The 22,945-nt window shown below is 42.5% G+C and overlaps 1 protein-coding gene across 1 annotated transcript in view; it reads left to right on the top strand.

The window, feature by feature from the left end:
- trim71 (tripartite motif containing 71, E3 ubiquitin protein ligase) overlaps positions 1-21,925 on the top strand; it is a 45,238-nt gene extending 23,313 nt beyond the window's left edge. Inside the window, exons 2-4 of the mRNA XM_006635525.3 lie at positions 5,238-5,405; positions 10,275-10,409; positions 11,944-21,925. Of these exons, the coding sequence (XP_006635588.1) occupies positions 5,238-5,405; positions 10,275-10,409; positions 11,944-13,395 (1,755 nt within the window). The 3' untranslated portion in view covers positions 13,396-21,925. The remainder of the gene's footprint in view (positions 1-5,237; positions 5,406-10,274; positions 10,410-11,943) is intronic.
- Positions 21,926-22,945: the final 1,020 nt, after the last annotated feature.

The raw sequence follows: 22,945 nt of genomic DNA, 5'->3' as shown, positions 1-22,945 counted from the left end.
TCGTAATAATGTGCTCAAGTCAGAGGCACCACAGCAAACTGGTCTCTGAATAGGCTGTTTCAACGCTCTTTACTTAATTTACCCTGTCACCATTCACTGGCAAATATAGATAAGGGCTTGACACCAGAAACAAGAAAAATCTATATGATTACTTTGTTCCTTTCCATCTTGATTATTGGCATAGCTTCTATTCTAACGAAGTATCCACAGAAGGCTATTTGATCTTTCCAGAAGTTGTTTTTTTAATGTATTAAAACACTGCAAGTAAGTATTGGAACCAGTAGTGATTATGGTGTTTTAGTGCTTCTCTTTCCTGAAATGTCAGAAAAATTGACTTGTAAGAAGCCAGTTTTCATACCTGAATGAGCATGTGGAAGCTTTGATAGAAAATCAAGGAAGATGCTTTCCGAATGGGATGTCGAATGTAGACGGGAGAAACTTGATTTTAACCACACACAAAAAAAAACAGTGGACTTGGCTATGAAAATGCTTGACAAAATTAAAAAGGGCTGTTACCATTGTGAAAACAACGTGACAGGAAATCTGAATCAAAGTCGCCAAGTAATGGCGTCTCTGTGCCTCATATTTCAAGGGGTCAGGGAGAGTTCAGCCTCCCCAGTGACGTATAAACAAAGCCGTTTCTGTACCTGCCTTGCACTGTGCTGTCTTCCCTTCTGAGAAAGGTTCCTGTTCTCAAAACGCTCCCGTTTTCATACTTGTTTTGCGTCAGTTTGGGGAGGGGAATCTTAATTCACTCTGTCCTCCAGGGCTGTGACCTGCTTAAGAACTGCTTCTGCTTCGTGGTCTTTGACCATGGCGGCTGCTTCAATCCTGTTAATTGTTAATTATTGATTATTAATTATTAATTATTAGTAATTCAGTCCTATTAATTGCTTCCATCCACAATTGTCTTGCACGTTGTGTCGGTTAAACTGTTTCAAATCGGCCATCGCACTTGCGTGTCTGACACTTGTTGTGTTGACCTCGTTTCTTGACACCACAAGGTGTTGACCCTCTAGGTTGGACTGCTGCAGTTAACTAGAGCAGTTTTATCTATGAGGTTCTGGTAGGTTTACCATAGAACAATTAAATTTTGTACTCTGGAGGGGATTTTTACAGCTGTTCTACATCTGTAATTAATAAATTGAAATTGAACATAATTAATGTTATGTTCTTTCTTTCGTGTTTCTTGTGGCCAATGTTTTGTTTAGTGTATAAGTATGATTTATGCAGCTGTTTCATTCTGTTTTCTATTGTGGTACAAGATAAGGATAATGCAACATCATGCTTTTTAATAATGCAAATATTTACAGAGAATAGAAAACAGTCTGATACAGGATTTTAATATGGGAATGCAGTGTTCACTGGAAGAAGGGTTTGTGCATGTCCTACATTGAATGGCAACTTTCAGACATTCTCTCTTTACAGTGTTGTCTCTTCTCAACTTAAAAGTGTAAGAGATTATACTGTCTGCAACTCTCAAATACATTAATTCTAATGATGAGCGCTCTTGATATAGCCATAGGCGTAATAGGACCTTCCAAATAACTCCTTTGTGAATAAGACCAAACTCACTGACTTGTGATGTCAAAGAGTGAATTCAATATCATGTCTGTGTATGTACTCTACAGCTGTTGCTGAGGCTAATGAAGTAATTACAACTTTAAAGAAAATAGACTGTATAGATGAGTTTCTTTGGACGCTTCCTTTAATGTGGAAAATCTCAAATTACTTTAGAGAGTTTGTTTTAAATATTGTTCTTGAAAGAAAAACAAATGCTGGAACACAATATGTTTTTCTTAACCCAGTATTTAAAGGTAAAAAAAAAATCAAAGGAAACAATAGGAGGAAAGAAGACAAAACTAGTTTTTACTGGACTTACGGATTGCAGACGATTGGGTCATTTGAACTACTCAGCTTGTTGAGTGTTCAGTGGCCAATGGATCTGAGGATCTTGCCAGCCATTTCTTGAAAGAAGCCAGGGCTGCTGGCTCTGACAACATGGCTGTCCCCCGCAACATCTGGGCTGAAACAAAGGGAAGGTCCCGTAAAGGAAACCCAGTAGAGAAGGAGATGGGTCATGTTGTGAAAACGTGAGAGATTAAGATGCCTAAGGGCCGATTCAAAAAATGCTACCAGACAACACTTTTCTTCAGACTGGTACCATGTGTAATAACCCGGTTTCAGGTTGTTTTTTCACCCAGGCTAGGAGTCTGGTGTATTAACACATCTCTACTCTTCCCTGCTTAAAATACATCCAGATATATTCCACAGAATTTATTCACTGGTATCAAATAGTTTTCATTTGCATAACAAATACAGTACAGAGTGCATGAACCACTTTTCTTTCCCCATCAAGAGCGATGGAATTCAGCACTAGATGCTGGTAAAAGGAAGATCCTCTGGCTGTTCTACAATGTCTTTTTGACTTGCTGGTAATGAAGCCCAAAGAAAATAAAGCTGCATTCAGACCGTATTCTGTAATAATTACTCATTGAAATTCAGTCATTCTTGTCTATCACCACCCATTCAAAAATGTAATTCCTGTTCCGTCTCCTTGAGGGAACATCGTTTTAAAGCCAAAAACTCCAGCTTAAAAGTTTGGAGGTCTCCAGATGACGACTTATTTGTAAAGCGCTGTAAAAGCTCTTGTGATAATGACACAGCAGTTAGAATTGCAGTATTCAGAATTCATTTATTTTTGGAAAGTTGCCTTAAGAAACCACAGCAATATAGCACGTACAGGGTTATAATCCAACATTTCAGGAATGGCTGCACCAGCTAGATAAGTTTTTTTTTTTAAATGTATTCCATGGTCCAAAAACCAACTACATGTTTATATTTTGAAAGAGACTGAAAGTGATCAAATTAAGATACTTCCTAGCACTGTGTCCAACAGTCTAGTTACCCTCTCAGATCCAGGGGGTGTTTCAGGATCACTAATGGAATGCCTCTACTTTGTCATTATTTTCACTGAAAGCTGAATGCAGTTAAGGGGGTGGCAGTCCACCATCTGTAGTTGGTGATTTACTATATCAGTCTGCAGTTTTCATCCATGTGGCCAGCTTGCAGTGTAAACTGCAAGTCCAAGAATAGGTGCAGAGCTGTGTGATCAAGGGCAAGATGCTTCTGACGAGAGCAATCTCTTCGAATGTTTCTCGCTTGTCTTTGTGTGGAGTATCCAACATTCTTATTTCAAAACAAAACAGTGTGATAAATTCAGAACGATTCCAGTAGGGAATCTTCTAACAGAAAAAAATAATTTAGCAGCCTTCCATTGACGTGTTCACTGGTGGGATTGCTGTGACAATGTGGACCCTTTGTGGCCTTTGTTCATGTCTGTTTAAAATCTTATACTGAGAAGTTTGTCCTACTTTTATATCACCGATAAATTCAACACGACCCATTTATAATAATTTTTGTGATACATGTGGTAAGAAAATAATATGTGTATATTTTCTAAACATTTCATTTTTGTGTTTCATTTTTTTCCATGGAACAATAACTAAAAAAAACTACTCCTAAACAGCAAATATATACAATCCAAAAAAAAAACCTGCCTATATATTTGAGGGACAAAACATCAAAGACACTTTTAAGGTCTTTCTTAATACTGCTGTATGTTACTCTGCTGTATGCTTTTTGTATCCCATTTATTTAGCAGCTTCTGTTATCACATATGGGCAAGCTTAAAATGTTTTGATTTCCTTGTTATACTCGCCATTCAGATTAAATGTTAAAAATGTGTAGACCAGGGTGCTAACAGCCTTTAGCTCGGTAAAATCTAACTGGTAGGTCTAATCCTGCACAGGCCTACTCTGCTGTGACCTGGGTTATTCATCTGAAGTGGAATCGCGCTGCAGTGGTCTTTTTCTGTCTTTCCACATGGAGGAGTCAAGGCCTTATCCCAGCTTCACTCTTGGCATCACAGCGTGTTACATTGCGGAGGTTAAAGCTGAGAGCTGGAACAAAATGTTGTAGCAGTCAGGGAGAAATGAACAGGAATCTTGATTCAGACATGTCTGAAATGAGTCGGAGAGGAAAAAAACACTTAAGAATTTAACGGGGGCCAAGTGGTAATAAGGTGGTTTGTTTTTTTCTGCATGTGGATTTTATCTGCTCCGGAATCCCATCTGGACCGAGAAATGGCTCGTGTGGGGTGCCTGGAACACGGGGCGAGATAATTATTAAGCACTGTTTCTGCTCCGTCTTCCTGTGATGTTTTGTTTCAGCTGTTTCATTCCCAAATGGCATCTGCATTCCTTTCCTTTGTTCCTGGTTGACCGTGGAATTTTGGAAATGTGTGACAGGGCAGGATAGGGTGGGGGGTTGGTGTTCAGCAGGAGGCGGGGGGGCTGCTCGCCACCATCATTAGATCAGAGTTTCGCATGAGAAGCCGTTCATTATGCCGATAGATTGATTGCCACTGTTTCCCAAGGGGCCATTTTTAAAAAACACTCAGTAACTTAACCCTTTCAGGTTTAAACAGGGAGACTGAAGGGCACCTTGGAATTCCTGATTTTAAAATGGTATATTTTAACTGGCTTTGCCTCCACACTAATTAAGAGATTTAGAGTGATTTACTGATTGTCAGGATGTGTGCCACTCTTCTTAAACCATGCACTCTAAATTCCAAAATTCCATCAAAGCGATGAGCTAGAACTCATCGTGTATGAGAGGGGTCTCTCAGTGGCAGGAAAATTTAAAAGCATGCAGCCGAAGGCTTAACCCTCGGCATCTTTGCTGAGTCATAAACTCTGTGTGCAGCTCTTAATTTCCTAATCTTGGCTCTTATTTGTTTTGCAACAGAAGTAGGGAAGTTTAGGGGTGAGTCATGGAGGGATGTGTTTTGAGCCTGCAAGGTTTGCACTTTTTGGCAAACAGAAACATGTAAAAAATCATACTTTTCACAAGCAATGAGCCAGTTGTTCTCAGTTCTTTTGTGTGTAATGTATTTTGGGAATGTGTATGTACGGACCCTCTGATGCTTGTATCAGCAATCTTTTTGGAATTTCAAGTGAAATGTTTGTGTTTTTGGTTGATCTCAAGCTGCATCTCCTGTGGGAAAGGGTGTGTCCAGTTGTTTAAAAAATACCTTTCCTAATAACTCGCAGAGCAGATTAAACCCTGTTGTGGATGGTCTGCTTTTCAGGCCTTTAGAATCCTCCTAGCACCACCCCAGTGCCCTGTGACAGCAGGCCGCCTGTATTTTAATGCCTGCTTTGTGTTGTTCGTAGGTGTTCCGGTTTTTCTGCGACACCTGCTCTGTGCCTATCTGCCGGGAGTGCAGCGTGGGAAGACACGTAGGCCACAGTTTTATCTACCTCCAGGACGCCGTGCAGGACTCCAGGGCCATCACAATCCAGCTGCTTGCGGACGCCCAGCAGGGCCGCCAGGCTGTGCAGGTACCCCGCCTTTCCCTCCTGCGCTCGCCCCCGTTTCAGTGGCAGTGCCCCCTACTTCTCCGACCCTGGATCTTGTTCGATTCACAGGACCTCAGACCCTATTAAGGGCAGGCGGAAAGTGATGCCGGTCTAAAAATAAAACTCTCGGGATTTATTGGTAAATGGAAGGTGAGGGTAAAGACCGCACCGGAGCTCATCCTGGTTTCTGTGGTGGGAAACGGATTTGTGACCCCCAGGGATGGGAACCCAGTCCTACTGGAGAGGGTCAGGCTCAGCTGTCCAGTTGTGCTGATCCCCTCTTACTCAGCTGGGCGGACTGGGAGAACTGGGGTACAGTCCCTCACTCAGGGTCACTCTCTGTAGCAGGGACTCGAACCCACAACCTGCCAGTCATGATAATGTTTCTATACTGCACCAGGAGCTCAGACCCTACTGCTCAACCACTACACTATGCTGCCTTATTGATAGATACAAGGCGCTAGAAGTTAAAAAAAAGTGTCTTTCTGTCCCTCACGCGAGGGTGTTTCTCCCAGTCTAGTGTGGTTTGATTTCTCACAACGAGTTCATTTGAATCGAAGCGAACAGATGAAAGATAACATTTTGTTCAACTCTGGTGGGAACACGTCGGGGAACTAATATTTAAAATGTTTCTCATTGGGGAAAAATACATGTACTGAATGCAGTAAGAAAAGCTTACACTTTGTTGGGCTTGCACTGCTGTAGAGTTTTCTCTGTTTGGAAAAGAAGAGAGTGGTGATGTGTGCGCGTGTAGCGTTTTTCACATTTACATTTGAAAAGAGCTGTCCCAGTGAGGCAGTTGGAAATGGCACCCCAGTGGGCACCCCTCCCTCCCTGGGCAGGGGAGAAAGGGCCCCGACTGCTGCTGTGTGACCTGACAGCTCGTATTCAGGAGGCTGATGGCTGGAGCAGGATGGATCATTAGCAGAACACAGAGGAAGTGTTTCTGTCCTCTTCCAACTTCAAAGGCCCCGGGGAGGGGAGAGAGGAGGGGCGGTGGTGGCTGGAAAGCGGCCATTTGTCCCATTCGAATAAGAGGCGCAGAAGATAGGCCCCACATAAGCCTGTTGGCAAGGAGATAAGAAGCATCCAGCTGTGAATGGGGAGAGGGGCTGGAGAGGAGGGGGGCGCGACTGAAAGGAATTTCGAGGGAAAGGCGGCTCCTCATGTGGCAGCAGGAAAGGTTACCCCCCCCAATCACTCCACCCCAGATCCTAAACTCGAGGGAAAACACCCTTCACAACACCGTGGCACCCCACTGAGAGGGGGCGGAACACCTCCCTAAAACTTTGTCCTTGAACTGAGTGTCTTTTTGCATATTTCACAATGGCTGGGGGGGGGGGGGGCATTTTTGCATATGACTTCAATATATTTTGTTTTAATCTCAGCAGTCTGGACCAGAAGCAAATTATTATGTCCTTGGTCTTAATTTGGACCATAGAGTATCATCTTTTTCAAGTCCAGCATGAACCCAAGAACAAAGATTGCTCCGAGGGTGTGGAGCGTGTGTGATCACCCCCAGCTGTTCACTGGTGCTCCTGAATAGGACAATGATGGTACACAGTGATACACAGGGCTTAATGCTCGGAGGCCCTGTGCTGGAAAAGCAAAGGAATTAGCTAATCCTTTTATTCCACTGGGCTAAACAGCGAACCAGACCCGCAGTTCAAAACCATTACTCTGAGACCAAGACCCCCTGTTTATTGGCTTGCAAACACATGCTGGAGTTAAACAATGCCAGGGGTCCCACTGTAAAACAATTCCCTTAAGAGATGAAGCCATAAATGCCTCATTATATGACCAAATCTCAATTGTAGGATGGCAGAGGTTCTGCCATTTGTACTTTTTCTGCTCCTGTTCTAACTAAGAGCCACCCAAAAAGACACTTTTTACTGAATGAAGAGATGTGGAAGTTGCAGGCTTGTGGCACTAGAGTGCGTGTTTTGCTGCAGGGAAGATCAGGTGTGAGCCGAGGGCAGAGTTGCGTTGCTCCAGCCAGCTGCTGGGGTGCTGGAGGTGTGATGGTCTGGGGAGGAAGTTCCTTTAGCACAAGATCTCCTCTAGTGCACGTTAACAAGCCTCTCGCTTCCTGCACACCGGTCCAGGAGTGTCGGAGCCCCGGCAGGACGATACGGGGGCAGGCGGTCCGAGGGGCCGCAGTGGCACGACCGCAGGACACAGCGTCAAGGTCTTGCCGTGGCTGGATTCCTCTCTGGGCCCGCCTGCAGCACAACATCTGTTGGATCAACAGGAGACAACTGCAGCCCGCCGAGCTTCCCCAGCTGACCGCAGCTTCACTGCAGCAATGACGGAACATTTCCCAGCTGTCTGATTGGAGGACGATGAGGCTGTGTGTCAGGCTGTAGCTGCCTCTTAACCACCTACAGGCAGTCCTTGGGCTTATGATGCAACTGGTTTGAAAATAGTCTTTTAAGATGACAAGTCATAACTTGGAGCTAATTTTCTCATGCCTTGGTACAAATAATTGGTTCCTGAACCAAGGCAAAGTACTGCGTTTTCACTAAATGGATATCGTGACCGTATGACTTGCATTTTCAAAAGTGCCTTCCAATTCAAAGACTAATCCAGCCTTACACCTTTGCCAGTATGGAAACTGGTTATTAATGCCCTAGCATCATACAGTCCTGTCCAAAAGCATCACTATTGCCGCTCAAGATCACAATGTAAACAAACAACACACTGATTTGATCAGAAGTGTCATCGTGGGTTATGTTTCCTAGTAAATCCCTTATCAGTGGTATGTTGACTGTGCGCAGGCATAAATACTATAGCTACTTTACTGAAGTTTGATTTTTAAGCTTGAAATCATTCCCTACTGTAGTGTCATATCTGATTGATCAGTGTGATGTCAAAATCAGTGGTGAAAAGTCAATTAATAGTTGAATTTGCATGGGTGTCAATTCATAAATGTCATAAGTTGCCTCCATTTTAACTTGAATGTTGTGAAGTTGAGGACTGACTGTATACAGCATGCACATGGCGTTTTGAAAAATGTCTCAAAATGCGGTGCTCATTAATTCCGAATGCAACGTGTATTGGAGCAACAAAGATTTCCACCCTTATAATTTTGAAGCTGAGAACAGGACACGAATTTGTTTTAGAATCGTATGTGAAACATGTTTCCCATGATGGAGCCAGGGTGAGGCCTGGAGCAGTTCTCAATTGGAGAATGCCGTTCCCTGTGCTCTTTGGTTTGAAGGACGAACAGGTTTTAGGCGGTTTCTCCCAGCCAGATGCTGTACCATGAAGAATATTTTAACCTTTTGAATCGGTCTCCATGGAGTAAACCGCCCCTGCATGTAAACAAACCAGATTAGCTCCCCTGTCAGCAAATTTCCGCCCACTGCCCAAGGTATTATCTCAAATGAACTTTGACCCTGAACTTGTGACCTGCAGGACTGCCAGAGCTCCTAAATCCTGTCTCTTTGATTGGTGACCGCCTTTTTGCCCATTGCGTAGTTATATTTCCCATCTTTTAAGACATGCAGGTAGGTTCCATATTAAAACTGAGAGATCGGGACAACCGAATATGCTGAATTATCAACTATTAAATATTTTTGCATATATACATTTTGTAACAAACAAAATGTGCAGTTTTTGCAGACCCTGAAGTCCAGATTTTTTTTCGAAACCTGGCAAAGATCAAAGATAGAGGTGATCTTTGAGTTGGTATTTTAGACGTAAATTGGGAACATTCTGATAAATGTCCTCTAATTTCCTGCTTGACACTACTGAGTGCTTGAGTACTGTGTACTTTCATGTTTTGTCATCTTAATTATCCTTGAAGCAGAGAAAAGAGTTGCAGGGTAAATCTGCTTTATTAAAGTATCCAGTCCTAGAAATGACATGTGCCCCATATTTTTCTAGCCTTCTGTAACCCATCCCGTTTATGTTTGCAGAGGAATAAATATTTGATCTCTTGCATTTTTGTTTGCCTGTGGGTGTGTTTTTACTGAGGTCAAATGTCGTAACCTTTAACTTCAGCCTTTTCAGGCTTCATGTGTTGTTACAACCGCAGGTTGGAAAGGAGCGCCATTTTGCAGTCAAAACTGTTATCTTCTGTTTTGTAATGACAGTGCATAACAAAGCTGTGATTAAATTGCTATCATAATGCTTCTGAATATAACTCATTGCAATTATGTGAGGTGTTGAAGTCATGTTGTAAAGAAACACCGGTGTTTGTTATACAGGAGATTAGATTTTCTGTAGATGTTGATCATGAATGATTTACTGTTGCTGTTCCTCATTGAACCATTAACACTGAAGACCTTGGTCGTAAACCTCTGGTTCTCTGACCGCATGTGTTGAATATACAGCGGAGCTTTTTTTATCACATCGGTATTCCAGTGATTTGGAATATTTGATACTGCCAGCCAGCCAGCAGGAGACACTTTTCTTACTGGAGTCAAACTGCTGGGCACATGTTCCCACACTAATTCAAATTGTCATCTTTATTTGACAAGATAAAGACCATTTTTTTAATGTCTTGATAACTTACAAATGTGGGTTGGGTGTTATCTTCCCAAACAACAACAACATAAATAAGGTACTTAATCTCTGGAAAGCCATTAATATAATCTTTGTATTGGGATTGTACAACATTAACCCTTCTTCGTATTTAGTGTGTAGTTTATTCTATACACTAATTTTCTTTGCAAATGTGGTCTTTCCATATGTTTCTGTATGGTCACGATGTGTCATTCTGAGTTACCTGATTACCAGGAATCCTGCCTACATATTTGACTTGAAAATTACAAGACAAATTCCTGAGCATGTTTTATTATTCCTGCCGTTTTAAGAGACCTCTATCTGCTTGTTTGTGTGTTACAGCTCAGCATCGAGAAGGCCCAAGCTATTGCAGAGCAGGTGGAGATAAAGGCCAAGTTTGTGCAAACTGAGGTCAAGGCTGTCACATCGCGGCACAAGAAGGCCCTCGAAGAAAGGGAGTGCGAGCTGTTGTGGAAGGTAAAGACCAAGGGGGGTTTAATGTTGGAATAAACTTTGTGTACGATCCCTCCATACTGTGAGTTTTGAGATGTTTACACGGATCTGTACTGTTTCTGTGTGCAGACAAAAAATCAAATCAACCAAAAAAATCGTTTGAAGTTCTTTCGAAGGGAGTGTTTTTGTCTGAATGGCCCTGCCGTCCACAGTGTTTGATATGTTTGACCTCGGATGTCTTGGGAGCACTTTAAATAGGTGACCTGAATAAAATTAATATAAATGGAGCTGCTTCAACAACGTGTGCATCAGCTTGCACCAGTAGTGTCACTGCAAGACGAGCAGCCTGTGAAGATGTGTGTGAATGCAAATATCCAGCACATTGTGTTTCAGTAAAAATGAGAAGCTCTTTGCTGCTGCAGTTTGCAGGTGTGTAAGGTGGAGCCTTGATTCCTTTGAATACTCTTAGACAAATAACTTCCCCACAGCAGCCTAGTTAATTCTAATAACACTCAGGCCCCATCCATTTTCAATGGGTTATGAGCACAGGTTACAGGCGGGGGGTAGAAGGAGAGATCGAGCTGACCGCTTCATCAGATAATCAAAGGACGTTGCCTGAATGGTTTTACATGTCAGAGCAGGACTCTGAATTTAATATGATACTCAGCAGACAGCCAGTCAAGTAACTTTTTACCCTTTAGCTTCTCGGAAACTGTTGCAATAAAAAGGGTTCCCCTTTCAGAAGCAACAGCCATCTGGAGCTGCAGACTATCAAGGGGAGAAGTCCCCCTTCAACTGTCGCAAAGCACAGCACAGCCTCTCTCGCTCCCAACCCCCTGCCCCACACTACATCGAGACCTCCTCTGGTCAGCAGCGCAGAACGCCGTGCACATGGTGGGGAGAGACCGAGGGAGCCCTTCTCTGCCACTCTCGAACTCCACTATGCGCTGTTGGTGCTGCGTTTTGCAGATCAACATGCCTGTTCTTTAACTTAACTTAAACTTTTGTTGTCCATGTTGCATAATAACACTGGATTTCTTCACATTTGACAGATTGCATTAGCCTCTTAAATTACGCTATGAAATGCTACACAAGCAGAAATAAAGCTGTTGCTTCATCTTCAAAACGCACAGATTATACCAGGTAAAAACAGGATGTTATAATGAAACATCTCTAAAGAATACAGGCCCCTATTCCTAAGCAACACCTTAAACTTAAGTTAGGAACTTTATCCATTGTGTTTATAAAACAACTTTTATTGTACTATATTTAAATTCTACATGCAGCATGTTTTTTTAAGACCTTGCTGCTTCTCCTTATTTAGAAAGCACAGCTTTCCGATTCTTGCTCAGCTGCAGCTTTCAAACAGGGAGGAAGCTAGTGTTCTTGTTTGCGAACTTCAAGCACGTGCTTGGATTCCTACCGGCCCCAGAATGCCTTCGTGGCTTATGTTAGAAAGGGCACTCGGTTGCGTCTAAATCGCTGCCCGCGACCTTCTTCCTTTTTTAATTGACGATTCTGACCTCGCGCTCTCCCTCTCTCGGACGTCTCTGTGCAGGTGGAGAAGATCCGCCAGGTGAAAGCGAAGTCCCTCTACCTCCAGGTGGAGAAGCTGCACCAGAACCTGAACAAGCTGGACAGCACCATCACGGCCGTCCAGCAGGTCCTGGAGGAAGGCAGGAACATGGACATCCTGTTCGCCCGGGAGCGCATGCTGACGCAGATCCAGGAGCTGAAAGCCCTCAGGGGCATGCTGCAGCCCCAGGAGGATGACCGCATCATGTTCACGCCGCCGGACCAGGCTCTTTACATTGCGATCAAGTCCATGGGGCTGATCAGCAGCGGCGCTTTCGCACCTGTCACCAAAGCCACGGGGGAGGGTCTGAAGAGAGCCTTGCAGGGCAAAGTGGCGTCCTTCACGGTGGTGGGCTACGATCACGACGGTGAGCCCCGGCTGTCGGGGGGGGATGCGGTCACGGCGGTGGCCATGGGCCCCGACGGAAACCTGTTTGCGGCAGATGTATCGGACCATCAGAACGGGACGTACACAGTCAGTTACCTGCCCAAGATGGAGGGGGAGCACCTCATCTCGGTGCTCGTCTGCAACCAGCACATCGAGGGCAGCCCCTTCAAGGTCCTCGTGAAGTCGGGCCGCAGCTACGGGGGCGTGGGGCTGCCCATGGCCTCCTTTGGCGGAGAAGGGGACGGAGACGGTAAGCTCTGTCGGCCCTGGGGCATCTGCGTGGACAAGGAGGGCTACGTGATCGTGGCCGACCGCAGTAACAACCGGGTGCAGATCTTCAAGCCCTGCGGCACCTTCCACCACAAGTTTGGCACCCTGGGCTCCCGGCCCGGTCAGTTTGACCGGCCTGCCGGCGTGGCCTGCGACAGCCAGAGGAGAATCATTGTGGCCGACAAGGACAATCACCGCATTCAGGTCTTTACATTCGAGGGGCAGTTCCTCCTGAAGTTTGGGGAGAAGGGTACAAAGAATGGGCAGTTCAACTATCCCTGGGATGTGGCGGTCAACTCTGAGGGCAAAATCCTGGTCTCGGACACCCGGAACCACCGCATACAGCTCTTCGGTCCGGATGGGGTGTTCCTGAACAAGTACGGCTTCGAAGGCGCCCTGTGGAAGCACTTCGACTCCCCTCGGGGGGTGGCTTTCAATCACGAGGGCCACCTGGTGGTGACGGACTTCAACAACCACCGGCTGCTGGTCATCCGGCCCGACTGCCAGTCCGCCCGTTTCCTGGGCTCGGAGGGCACGGGCAACGGGCAGTTCCTGCGGCCGCAGGGGGTGGCGGTAGACCAGGAGGGCCGCATTATCGTGGCCGACTCCCGCAACCATCGGGTCCAGGTGTTTGAGCCCAATGGCAGCTTCTTATGCAAGTTCGGGACTCAGGGCAATGGCTTTGGGCAGATGGACCGCCCATCGGGTATAGCCATTACGCCCGACGGCATGATCGTTGTCGTCGACTTCGGGAATAATAGAATCCTGGTGTTCTGAAAACAAGAGAGCTCTTTCTCCTCAAAATGAGAACAAGAAGGAGGAAAGAAAATAAAATGAAGAAAGAGATTTTAAGATACACTTCATGAGGGTTCGGCCTTTAGGTTGAATGAGGGAAAGGGTGGCCATGAAAGGGATTTTGATTTTTTTCTGTACGTGTAACGAGCTTTCTTTTGAAGGTCAACCGACACTCCCATCATCAGGGTTTATAAATTCAGAGAAAGCTTGCCTAGCTGTAGTGGGTTTTTCCTATATTGGGTTATATGGCTGTTTTGTGAAGTGGAATCGGTGTCACTGACAGCAAAGGAAAAAGTAGATCAAACATTTTAGATTCCTCGTAGCAAACAGGGTAGTCACCAGCGTAGTGTGGGATATCTAGAAAGTACTAAAACTCTTATTAGATTTCCGATAGTTGTAATTATTAGATATCGCTTGAAAGATACTGTTGGATTTGAGAGAAGATTTATGCTGTATTTATAACATGATGATTTAGACTTATTGTCTCAGTGGGCGATGAACCATAGAGCAGTATTGGCCCCATGCTTCAGTCACAACTGTTGCCAATGTGGTCAAGTCCCTCAGAAAGGCTTGGCTGGCCTTCATGTGCATCTTAAATTCCCTTTTATTGATCATCTCAGGGAATTACTTGCATTCTTGAAAATATTTTACACTCTGCATCATACCTACCTCATCTTGTTCATATATGAATGTACTTGTGTTTGTTGTGCAGAGATTTAGTCCGTGAAGTTTTATAAGAAGAAAAAAAAGTCTACCTCAATGCTTTTTTATTTAAGAGAGAGAAAAAAGAAAACAAAGTTAGGTTTATATTTGCACAGCTCGCACAAGTTTTCTAGATTGTTACTGTGCACATTAAGCAATTTAAAATACTGGATATTGCTGAAAAGATATTCAGAATCAAAGGCTACATGTTTAGGATAAAGTGTGGAGACCTTTCGATGAATCTACTGTTTGTTTTTGATGTTTTTTTTATGTTAGTTTTTGGGGCGTTTAACCACCAAATGCTACATGTTGTAACTGTGGCAATTTCGCTTCATGTCTTGGCTAGTCTAAACTCTACACTTTCTCCCCTTTTCAAATTTAAAGTTTTGTAGCTGGTAGAAATTGAATAGGCAGGCTTGCCTTTTGTGATATATAAATAATGGCAAATGTTAGAGAGTTATTTGCTTCTATAGTAAGTTAGACCAAATAGGCTATATGGTGAATAACAGTAGCAGGTCAGTTCATAAATAGTATGTTAACAGCAGCATAAACAATAAATAGAAGATGATTCGAAGATAAATGCTGTTCTTAACCTTTGGGTGAATTTGAAATAATTGGATTAAGACAAGGATACGAGGCATTACAGATTAATTTGAAGTGGTCAATAAATACGCTTGACAATTTTCCATAATTGCAGCATTTATAGATATTTCCTCTCCTCCAGGATTACAGTGCTACAATTATGATAGAGTATAGAAGAGACTATAGAACGTATTACGGGCTTTGAGCATGTATGTTCAATAAAGAATAACAGGCTTCATAAAGCATGATGGTAATTTTTAGTGTTGTCACAAGGTAGTATAAGACCCCAGATAATCCTTTTTTTATTGAAACTTTTAATGCGTTATTTTTAAGTGATACTTAGTGGTTCTGCAAAAATGCATTTGTTTGGAGTCTTAGAAGTTACGTTTGGGGACCTGCCAAAGTGTTTTCAAGCCGTGGTGGTGTTCCTCCTTACAAGGTTGCCTGGCCAACGTTGTTCTTTAACCTTTTTGTGTCGTGTTGAGTGAAGTGGGCTGTGAAATATTTACAGTACAGGGGCTACATTTGCAAATGGTCAACCGCAAACCCACCATCACTACACAAGAGCCGTTTTCTCCACACTGAGGCATTGGATGAAATCCAAGCATTGTGGGACAGTTTATATTGTTGCCGTCCTTTTAATGTCCAAAAAGATGTAGGTGCAAGTAGACCAACCTTTTAAAGATTAGGGTCTAATGCCAGCAAAGGAAGGGAACCATGACTTGAGCACAAATTGCCCTTTGTTTGGTGTCCAGTTACCTTTATAACTTCAATATGTAAAAAAAGGCTCTTTATTTTTTTTCTGAAGTCTAAAACTTCCTAAAAGCTAAGCACTGTAGCTGAGCCAAGCTTAAAATGAAAATTTAAAATGAAAACATTCAATAGTGATCATAGAGATGCGTAATCTGGCTTTCAATTAGGCAAGGATAGAAAACAATTTAAGTCTTCACTCACTGGAATAGGTTTTTGAAGGAGAAGATATATTTTTTATTATTTTATTTAAGTCCTGATAGGTCTATGCTAAGTGTTTGTCCAAACAATCTGGAGAGGGTTAGGGGTCAAATTGTTTTGTGTAAAACAAACAGCTCTTTAGAACCTAAAACCCTAGCATTGATCCTGTAAGAACACTTCCATGTCTATTTCATATTTGTGAGTTTTCATTTTAGTGCAGTAACAGACCTATTACAGGAATACAGTTAACCCAGACTTCTTAAAATATGATATTCCTTGTTCATTTACCATAATAGTTATTCTGTTAAACTGAAACTGGGATTTAAATCTTTAAATGGTTTGTACGTCTTGGGTAGACCCAGACAAACATTGAAAATGGGTGTCAGACACTAGTTTTCTCCGCATCTTCCTAACATCTGCTGTATGTTTAAAGCATGTTTGGTCTGTTAGGGCCTTTTTTAGAAAATCTTCCACAAAAAGTACTAAATGATTAAAATTTCATTACCCTGTCCTACCAAAGATGCTAGAAGCGATATCCATGCTGTATGGTATTTATCACGAAGGGTTCTGCTTACTGAAGCGCTCTCAGAGCAAAGTAATTCGGCCTTTAAAATTGTTTTTTACCATCTTGCTTTTTCATTGTACTGACAGCGTCCTCATCAGTCTTGATGGTACAGCAGCATTCCCTTCCTGCCCTTACTTGGTGACTTATCAAAATCAGCTTGCGCATTCTGTGCCAACCGAAATAAATAGTCCCCTCATGTCTCAACAATTCCACAAACGCAGTAGAATTCGGTCTCTTATTCAATTATTAGTTTCTTGGACATTTATTTTTACATTGCTTCACAACGCCTGTCACGATTGTAGTACAGTAGGTTAACTCATGAACAGTGTGTCTACGTCAGGCGGGTGGCAGGATTTTTAAAGAGTGCTCTACTGCTGTAGTAAATCTTTCTTTATGCCAGGGGTGCTGCAGCTTGTCACCTTGATCGGGAGCCCTCTCCTTGCTTTTCTCCTCACTAACACGGCAGACCATGAACAATTAACCAGGACTGATGTCTCTGGTCTGTATCCGCACTGCTGGCAAGTCCCGAGTCACACAGGATTGAAAACTCTCACATTGCGGTCTTGATCGAGGGACTGATTAAGCAAATGACGCTTAACAGAGTGTAGAGGCAACATCTCTCTCTAGAGAATTTTTAATGGTGGCAAGCTCAAGCAAAATCAGGAGCAGGAAGGAAATGGTACAGTACATTGGGAAAGGAACTTAAGCACACTTGCCTGTTGCGGGTTCTAATGTGTCCTTTGAAAGTAATTGAAAGACAGGAGAAGATTCTGCACCAGAACCCTTGAAAAAAAAATAAATGTGCCAAATGGCTACACCTGATCTCACCAAGCAGGCTAGCTGGTCTGTGCTGTCAAAAATCCCCCCTTTATAAGTTAGCAGAAAAAAACATTAGTTTTACTGTTCTGTTTCCAGGTTTCTGTCATCTTGCCTCCGCAAATATCACAATCTACCTTAAGAGGTGATGCAAAAACATTTTTTTCCAAATTAGATCTGCATATCTGATAGTAAAGATTCTTCCGGTTTTCTGAACACAGGACTTGGAGCTGCAAGAAAAAGGGACCCAGCCTGCATCGAATCCAGACAGTTCTGCTTGCATGCTGTTTGTTTTCTTTGACCACCTCCCCGACATATTTGCGTTTTTGCTGCGTTTTGAGACTTCGGCAAGAGCTTTAATTAGAACTTGATTTGGACTTACATTCTTGTGTTTAATGAAGCTTATTAACAGTGGTGCAGGATGTGACCAGAGTGTTGCAGAAAACACACTTTCTTCCTGATAGGATTTAGGAATGTTTCTCGCACACTTCTGTGAAGACTGTTTTTACAGTCTAGTTCTGTTCTCTTTAGGCGGCTGCCCCTGTGCAATAGCAGTTTAAGCAGATGAAGTTCCACAGTTGCGAAATGCATGTGTGCACTCCTTCATTTTCATCACAGTGAACAGATATCGGCCCCCAGATGCTCCGACTACAAATAGGTCCCGTTTTCAAAACATAAGGCTGCTTTTGCGGAGACGGAGAGCAGAGTAGAGGAAATGGGGAGAGACGAGCAAAGAGCTGTAGATAGATGACAAGAAGATTAGATGATGTCCTTTAAGGCTTTTCTTTATGAATCTGAAGGTCTGCAATTTTAAGTCCAGAAAACACCTTTTGATTTATCAAAAAAAACTTTAAAAAAATAACCCTTTCTCACCCCCACTCTTCCAAGTTTAAATGCAGTGTCTAATTACGTTCCTGTTTCCTTTGGGGTCTTGCAGATTGTTTTGTTTCATTAATGGGCAAGTATTTCCTGACTAGCGAGCTGACTTGAGTTGAAGCTTGTTGAACAACACATTTTATGAGTTGTGTTCAGCAGTAAGTGAGGCACCATTAAAGAGGTCTGTAAAAGCAGTTAGCACGACCCTCTTCCTAACTATATGCAAGAGTTTCAACAAAGCCTCTGTGCAAAGACTGCGAACAGCTCGTAGCAAAAAGAAAAATGTTTTGACAGGTTTTGCGCTGTCAAAAATGTACACCAAGTTGTGGGTTATGCTAAATTTAACAAGAACACAAAGGAACTGTATCCCCTTAAAAAAAACATTTTTTCTTGACCATTCTAGTTGTAACAGAAATTAATGCATGCTTTTGTTGAATTTAGTTTACCTTAAAACAAGCAAAAAAGCTAAACACAGGTGAATCCACTAATTTGTAGAAGCACAGCTATCTGTGCAAAATGTATTGGTTATTTTGGCTGTATTCAGTCATTTATTTGATTTAAATGTTACAGATGAATCCCATAAAAATCCTATCATGTTGATTTTTTTTTAAGCTTTGAAGGGGATGCAGTTCTTTTAGTTTATCATGCGATGATTGTGCCTTTTTATATATTGGGAAATTGATCAGCACAGGTCTGAGAGATGTGCCAAAAAATATTGTAAAAATATGTAAAAATACCTGGGTGCCAAAATAAGAAGTATAGGGGGATTTATGAGTGATTGTTTTCTGAAGGAAGATGTGAACACAACATTTCTTGAAAATTTTGGCACCATTAGTATCCCGTATTATAGTTTTTGCAATTTAAACTCCTTTCTTCTTAACTACAGATTGTACCCTAAAATAAACCTTACAGGGAAGACTAATAATCACTTAGCCCCTCTGTCATACACTTTCCTACCTCATTACCCGTCACCACCGCTCAGTTAACTTTTTACCTCAATGCAGTGATTGTAGAAATGTGCATTTAGTGTCAACTCAGAAGGCTGAAGGACGTAACTTGATTTAAAAAATCCAAATAGAAGTGTTGAGAATTCAAACTGTAGTTTAGTACAAAGTATTTAAAAAAGAGCCTGTTTACCAAGTTGTTAGCACATTGTGTAAAAGGGTGAGCCAGTATGGAAACAGTATTTCTGCTGCTTTAAACAAACTATCAACACTGACACGATCTTTTGGTTTCAGTATTATGTAAAACATTCAGTCTGCTTACATCATTTGAAATTAAGTTGCAGAGTTCTGTCTCTTTAAGACCTATAGGTCTTTACTCTATAAGAGAAAAATGTTTGTTATTTTAAAAATGTTTGCATGCTTTAAAAGTTCTAGTAGAGAAGCTTCTTTGAGATTGGTATTAAAAAGAAACTTCTACCATTTTTATGCTATACCAAAATATTTGTTTGGTGGGTTGCGGTGAGTGGCTTTGACTATGAGATTGTATCTCCTTTTTAAATAGCTTTATGTGTCCCATTCAAGGTATTGCAGTAATTCAGTTATTATAGTTGTTGAAATCCACATGCCTTAACACTACTGTACCGGAATGTTGTTTGACTTCTTTCCAGTGCTTACTTCTTTATACGCAATTTAAACTGCCAAAGTCGCTCTGGAACGCGTTTTACAAATGAGTTCCCTGCTTCTGCTGCCATTTGTTAAGAACTCTTAGCATCAAAACATTGCGTTCCTGCTAAATGACATGCACAGAGGTGTGGAAAATAGTGCGCATACAGTGTTCTCTGTGTATGGAAGTAAGCTTTGTGGACACATGAGCTGTCGCAGCATGTCGGAGGCCCCGGCAGTTCGTCAGGAAGCGCAGTTCCTTGCAGGGCAGTATATACGTATTCCTCTCTTCCTCAGCCAGTGCTGGTGGCAGGCTGGACCAAAGACTTGGGGATCCTGATCCCCGAGAACGAAAAGGTGTTCTCTCGGTGTCCGCTGATCATATACAAATAGTTTTGAAAAAATAGCGGATTTTAGACTGCTAAGAAAGGGACTGCCCTATGTCTTAAGGCTGTTGAATGTAATAAACATGGCATAATGTCTTTTGGGGGTAAAGACACAGCTGTCTAATGTGGTTTGATGGCCTGTACAGAGAGGAGTGAAGATGTTGTGAGGAAAGAACGACAGAGGGGGGGGAAAAAGCAACAAATTCTTCATCATTATTCACATAGCAGAGACCTGCGCATTCTGCCCTCTGCCAATTTAAGTATGAAAGTTTAGTGAGAATGCCTAACGAATCGGAGGCACCTCCACTGTATGGGCAGCGTCTCGACAGCTGTATATTGTTTTGCAGATCACACTCCAAATTACATTATGCCAGCCTTTTTGTATGCTTTATGTAATTCAGGTAAAAAAAGATACAAGTCAACAAGTGAATGTGTTGGTGGCAGTGGCTATTTTTGCTATGCTTTACCTTGAGTGGGTCTCTGATTTCCTGTTGTACGGGTTTGCTAGCCAGTTTGGTGTATTCCATCATTTGCTTTGCCTCTTATGGTTAAAAAAGCAATGTGTACCAGTTCTTAAGTGCATGGTCTTAGACCTCTTTTAATGATTGTATAATCTTGAAAAAAAAAAGAAAAGTAAAAAAAAAAAAAAAGATACTCAGGTAGCTTTCCCGGGCCCTGGTTTTTGGGAGCCTGTTTAACTTAAATGTCGTGTCCTGTAGTGAAATAGTGACTTTCTGTTAAAACTTCAGAAGATTAGTATTTGATTTTGATTAGCATCTATACTTCTTGATCTGTGTAAGAACATTGTTGCTTTCTGAAATTCTGCGGGGTTACTGTTTATTTTGTTGTTGTTGGTTTTTGTTCCTGTGTCCATTGAAAAAACAAACAGCAAAACTGAAGGTTTCAAGGCAACCCTTTTGGAAGTTTTATTTTGAGAACAGTTCTCCTGTTTATTTAGGACACCCCCAAACTGACACAAATGGGGATTGGGATGCGTTCTGTCATGTTGGCGTTCACAAAAGAACACAAGTTTTTTAAAGAAAAGCTATATGGTTACAGCTGAATAAACCATACTATAGACTTCGCAGTTTAAAACTAAAATTGAGCAAAATTTACTAAAGAGTAAGAAGAGTAGCTCTAGTGATTTTAGAAAGATGGTAATTTGCTCTTACAAAATGTATTTTTGTGGTTCCTATTGGGCTGTGAAACGCGGAAATCTCCTCAGGCCTGATAGTCTGTCAGATTAACAACAGTTTTCATTTTTGTCCGTCAAGACCGTGAACTTCAAATGGTGCAGTGCTGACCAAGGTCTCTGCGAGCAAATGTTCTGTGCTTATCGATCACTGGTAGAAATCCTAGTTCCTCTAACTCGTCATTTTAAGTTGAATGAGGAAAAAACATTGATCGCTATTTCTCTAGAAGCTAAATCTCGCTCTTGAAATCTAGTAATGCGCATGTTGGAAGATGGCATAATACACAGTGGCTAAAATGATACAGCCCTAGAAAATCTGAATTCCTTCATCACCTTGATTCTTCTGGAGGGGTTGGTGGGCTTATGTAGCCATCTTCCTGTTGTTTTTTTAGGAAACTCCTGCTGTGTAAATCTTTACAGGGCGATGCATGACAGAGTGCCTCCCATTTCTCCCTTTTCTGTTTGTGGCCGGGTGCTCAGCATATATTCACTGAATGTATTTTCGTCACAGTCCACGAAGAGAGGCTGTCCTGTGTGACTGGCTTAGTTTAGATGGAGGCTGGTGTCGCTGCCCTGTCCCGTGGAGGAGCTCCAGCTCTGAGCTCTGGGTCTGTGGGGGGAGGGGGTTCTCACAGGGGGCCACAGTCCTGCCTCAGAGGGCTGCCTGTTAAGAGTTGGTGTCACATCTACTGTCTAAATCAGGCTAAGGAGACAATAATATATTGGTTGCCTGCAGCCTTTAAACAAACTTGTTGTCTTTGTGGACTTTAAACGTTTCCTATGCAGTTATGATTTTGTTTTTGTTTACACTTAAATAAAACTTGTATTTCTTGGATCTCGGCCTCGTGTCTTCATTTGTGTTTTTGCTCTTCCCCTCCCGGCTTAAGCAAACTCAACCTTTAGGACTCGAGCGTTCGTGGGCCGACTGGGCTCCTGCGGGGCCCTTTCCGATGTTAATTTCCAGATTGTTGCAAAACAAGTTGCGTGTAGTTGCTGAAATAATATTCTCCCTCAACAGGATATCCATTAAAATCACTGCGTCCAAGAGTGAACTTGTACCTTGTACTAAATTATTTTCAATAATTTTTATGTAAGTGTTAAGTTTGTGTGCATGAAGCTCTACTTGCAATTTAACTGCAACTACAAGGTGTGAAGTGATGGGAGTTTTCTCGTGTCATCCTCTAAGCGTGCGAGTTTAACAGCATGATAATAACCCTTACAGCCCTTTTATTATCTGCCTGGAAACTGGTACAAGCTACTAGATCTTTACTTATGTTATCAGTCCGTCCAATCGTATTTAAATGTTCCAGACTTATAACCTTTTTATTGAAGCAGGAGTGTGATATTTGACTGTAGCTAAAGGCTCCCCAGCTTTCAGGGGTTGAAAAAAGCTCATCTGAACTTCCTTCGGAGCCCTGCCAGTAAGCTCTTGGGATCAGTGGTCACACTGCCTTCTCTTTGTTCACTGTGTGGTCTTGACATCTCAAGAGCTGTCAGCTACTTTCCCAGGAACGCGGCTTTTCTCATGCAAAATTTCCGGCACGTTGTGTGTCAAGCGGTCCTGTTGACACAGAGAATGTAACGGAACCGTATTAAACCACCATTCTTTCCCCCCACTTCAGTCAAAGATGGGCACGGGCATAATTCAGCATTAGATGGGAAGCAGAGCAACCCAAAACAGTGCACCTTCATCACGGGGCAAAACAAGGCTCTTCATGCAAGGGGATGGGGATCACTGTAAGTAGATCCCGTTTCATAAGAAAAACACTTAAAAGTTCCCATTTTTAAATCGGTAGCTTCTGATGGGAGTGCATAGTTTACCTACGGTAATGGAGCATTTTCCACAGACTGGCAG

Source organism: Lepisosteus oculatus, chromosome 10, assembly GCF_040954835.1.
Source record: "Lepisosteus oculatus isolate fLepOcu1 chromosome 10, fLepOcu1.hap2, whole genome shotgun sequence".
In the NCBI taxonomy this organism is placed as follows: domain Eukaryota; kingdom Metazoa; phylum Chordata; class Actinopteri; order Semionotiformes; family Lepisosteidae; genus Lepisosteus; species Lepisosteus oculatus.
Note: the sequence above shows the minus strand (reverse complement) of the source record. Positions and strands in the feature narration are given on the sequence as shown.